The following is a 3,966-nucleotide window of genomic DNA, read 5'->3' as shown; positions in this document are numbered from 1 at the left end:
CCCCCCCCAAAAAAAAAAAAAAAAAAAAAATTGACTTATGAAGCAGGGGATGGATTTCACTGCAAGGCATCTGCTCAGGCTGGATTGCCTCCAGAGCCGCCGTGCCTGCCCAAAGCCCACACGGTGGCACCCCGGGGCCAGCTAGCCAGTTCCCCCCGCCCTGCCGAGCTAGGTCAGCTGCCTTTAGGGTTCCGAGGCATGTGACCTCAGCCCGCTTCTGCTTTGATTTCTGCTCTTCCTGTTACATTTAACTCATCCCCGCCGGAATACATCAGTATTCAGAGAGGTGCGTGACGCTCAGATAAAGCATGAACCTGTGCAGGTAGCTCCCCCTGCCAAAGGCTGGCTACCTTTAGGGCAACATGCCAGGCTGTGCTTTTCTTACCGAAACTACAGGCTAAAAGGCCAGTCAAACTCATTGGAGTCTGGAAGTGCTGCCTCCCAAGGTCACAACACAGAGCTGAGATGGGATCTCTCCCTCAGTGCCTAGGTCCCCAGCTGTTACTTAAAATACTTTCCACACACTGTATGATGCCTGTGACACGCATTATTGAGTGTCCTGTTGTAGGGCTGGATGACAGTAATCACTTTGTTACTTTACTAAACTAGAGGACAAAAAGCATTTTGACAGCATCTTGGTATTGTTAGCCTAGTTTGGGATTGATTTCTTATTATAACAGGAGGAGAAAAAAAAAAAAAAAAAAAAAAAAGAGTCACACTAGTGTAAATATCACTGAGAAGCCTGAGAAAGCAGCTTCAGGCTTGCTGTGAGCCATGCAGGGGCACTGGTTCTCTCTGCCCCTTCTCCTGCATGAGCAGCTTGGGGTTGCACTCCTGCTGTAGGGCACTGTGCCTCTGGGAATTGAGATCCACCAAGATCTACACCTGACATGAGGGATCCCAAAAGAAGGGAGACAGTCCCAACACTGAAGCTGAAGACATAACCTAATGTTGCTGGTTATTGAACATGAACAGATTCAGCACTGCAGTCCTCTCTGTTTTTCTGTTTTCATGTGGCCAGACATGAGATAACCTTCACTTTGGAAAAGGAAAAGGAAAGCTGGCAGGTCTCTGGATGTCCAGGTTGCTACTTCATTCCTGGTCCAACAATCCTTATCACAAAGTGTCCCCCATCCTCACATTGCACACCCCCTAACGATGCTGTCAGCTCGCTTTCCCTGCCATTAGCCATCCTCTAGAGCCATATTCAGCAGTCCAGCCCTTCCATGTGCAAGCTGTGTTTCCACCACCTGCCTCTCCTCACACCCTCCCCTACAGCCAGCACAGTTGCAGACACACAGAAAACAACCTGCTACAGAGTTACCCCTTGATGCTGCCTGCTTTTGCAGTCACCAGGATTAATAATACCCCAGAGCACGACTTTGATCAGCTGGAGCTGAAGCAGAATCAGAGCTCTCTGAAAAAGGGCATGCAGCAAACCACACAGCCTCTTCCTGTAATTGGCTGTAAATAGTCAACAACGCTTCTCTTTGTGCAGCTTTATCCAGAAATAAAATCCCTTCAGGCTTCGGTAGACCTCACTTTGATGTTTGTGGGAACAGCACTCTCAAATTATATGCAATACATGGCACATGGGTTGTGTCGTGTAGCAGTTCAGTGTCAGCAAGAGTCTATGGCTTATATTTAAGAACTGAAACATAGCTGAACTTCCTTGGGTAACGAAAAGGTCACTTGCACTGACTTTCCTGTATTCCTGTAAACTAAGTCTTTTTCTGAATCATTTTGAATTTGAACCCTCTGAAAATAATTTTCCTCTCCCTTACAGTTTTCCTGGAACTGACCTTGTCACTACACAGGAATTACTCCACACTCACCTCCCCACTGTCTCCACATAAAAGAAATCTGAATTAAGCCCACTTGGTAAAAAAGCCACCACATATTTTTAAAAGTTATTCATTATTCTTCTTTATTTGTCAACTGGTTACTGAACCAAGAGCTTTCAACTCATTCAGCAGCATGTGCCTATGTCACCTCCACTCTAATGGGCAAATCTGTCCTTCCAGCCAATCGATTCATACAAATTCCACGTTGCTTATAGCAAGCTACAACACACCCTCCAGCTGTCACATCCTAATAAATCTTCTCATACTTGGACTTAAAAAAAAAAAAAAAAAAAAAAAAAAAAAAAAAGTGACCTAAAGTTGAATGTAAGGAGATTTTATTAAGCAAAAAAACACACAAGGTCAAAAGTTCACCTTCCTGCAATCTGACTGCCACATTCCTAGAAGGCAAGGCCAGAGATGGGGAGAACCCACGGCATTCCCCAGACACCAAGGGGGATCCTACTGACAAAGGACTCTGCAAATTGACAGAAAGACATATCTGCACATGGCCTTACAAGACAGCGATGGTAAAACTTTACATTCCCTTACTTTTCAGGCTTGATTTTCTGTTTCAGAGCCACACTGCTGCCTGTTTTCCCATCCATGCTTCCCAAGCACAACCCCAGTTTCATCACTGGAGGGACTGCAGATTCCCAAAGAGCTGATCCCCCCATTTTTTTTGGTGAGGGTGACATCTCCTGCCTCCCTTGTCTTGAAACCTCAACCTTTTTCTCTGCTCATCTGCAGAGGAAGGAAGGAGAGGGGAAAGGGGTCTTTTGGTGTGGTTATCCTTACCTAGGGTCTCCTGGCCAGTTTCGCAGCGGGGCGCCGGCTCGGTGGCCCTAAGCAGCCCAGTGAGGAGGAGCAGGAGCCTCAGGACCATGCTGGAGTCCCTTGTGCAGGCAGCACAGTGATGTGGCACTCGCTGCCTGATGGAGTGGCTCCTCCACTTGGAGCCTCAGCACAGCTCTGGCTCTCCAAGCCGCGGAGGAAATCAGTGCACCGCGAGGGCATGACCACGTCTCACAGCATATGCAGTCCAGGCGTCAGATTTCAGCTAGCATTTGAGCTTGGAAAGCAAAAGGCTTTGAGGCAGAGAGGGAGGAGGAATGAGCTCTCCCTCCCCTCTGCCTCCCCACAGCCTCCCTGTTGCAGCCTGGCTTGTAATTTCATTAGCAGTGTGAGTGAAGGGGGTCCCCGCGGGGATGCGCTGCTTCGGCTCGGGGTCCCACAAGCTGGTCTTCGGGCAGCGGTTCTCCCAAGGGAGAGGGGAGCTGCGTTAAAGCCTGTAACACTGCAGCCAAGAGCAACTGCCTGAAAACACAGGGAAAAGAGGTAGAGAGAGAGAAAAGGAGACAAAAGAAAGCAACTTTCTACCCAAAGACCAGTGTTTCATAAACAGCTTAAATTGTGAGTTTAAAACACAACATGACAGCATAGGGAATCCAAGCTGCATCTCCTCCAGCACAGCAAGAGTGGGAACCCACTAAGTGGGATCCTCCTCCACAGGCTCCTCCTGGGCTTGCCAGTTGCTTAAGATAAGATCCAGTTTACATGAGCAAACTTGGAGGGTTATAAATCTTTTCTGTCCATTCCTATTAAAATAAAAGAAAAAACTTCACAAAAATCTAAAGATATATATATGTATTAAATAATAATAATAATAATAATAAAAGTGCTTTAACTGGATAGTTGTTCTATAGCAAATGTATTTTAAATTGATTATTTTTTGTTATTTTCTATTTTTTTTAAACAGAAAAATGTATACAACAGGTATAGTGGAAAAGTTTGCCTTAGGTAGGATGTGAATTCCTTCCTTTTTTTTTTTTTTACCTACACATAAAAAAAAAATATCTTTTTTTTTTTTTTTCCCATGTGTATCACAGGAAAAGGAATTTTTCTTCAAAAATGTGGACTAAAATAGACTAAAGTACCCTGTCTTTCCAGGCAGTGAATATTCCCCTGAGGACAGATACCTGCTTACACATAAGAGCAGAGAGCCTCGCCTTGCAGTTAGAGCACACCGACTCCCGCTGATCACTATCAGAGGGATTGGTAGGGAGTTATGATGCTATATGGTAATGTAATCAAATGAACCACCCTGCAGAGGAAGACACAAAAC

General features: G+C 45.7%; 1 protein-coding gene across 1 annotated transcript in view; it reads right to left on the bottom strand.

Annotated features, from left to right (window-relative positions):
* The window catches only part of CPZ (carboxypeptidase Z), a 33,891-nt gene extending 30,990 nt beyond the window's left edge, over nucleotides 1-2,901 (bottom strand). Inside the window, exon 1 of the mRNA XM_035326023.1 lies at nucleotides 2,640-2,901. Coding sequence (XP_035181914.1) covers nucleotides 2,640-2,727 — 88 coding nt within the window. The 5' untranslated portion in view covers nucleotides 2,728-2,901. The remainder of the gene's footprint in view (nucleotides 1-2,639) is intronic.
* Between the last annotated feature and the right edge of the window lie 1,065 nt (nucleotides 2,902-3,966).

The sequence above is a fragment of the Oxyura jamaicensis genome, chromosome 4, assembly GCF_011077185.1.
Source record: "Oxyura jamaicensis isolate SHBP4307 breed ruddy duck chromosome 4, BPBGC_Ojam_1.0, whole genome shotgun sequence".
In the NCBI taxonomy this organism is placed as follows: domain Eukaryota; kingdom Metazoa; phylum Chordata; class Aves; order Anseriformes; family Anatidae; genus Oxyura; species Oxyura jamaicensis.
This window is presented reverse-complemented; position numbering and strand designations above follow the sequence as displayed.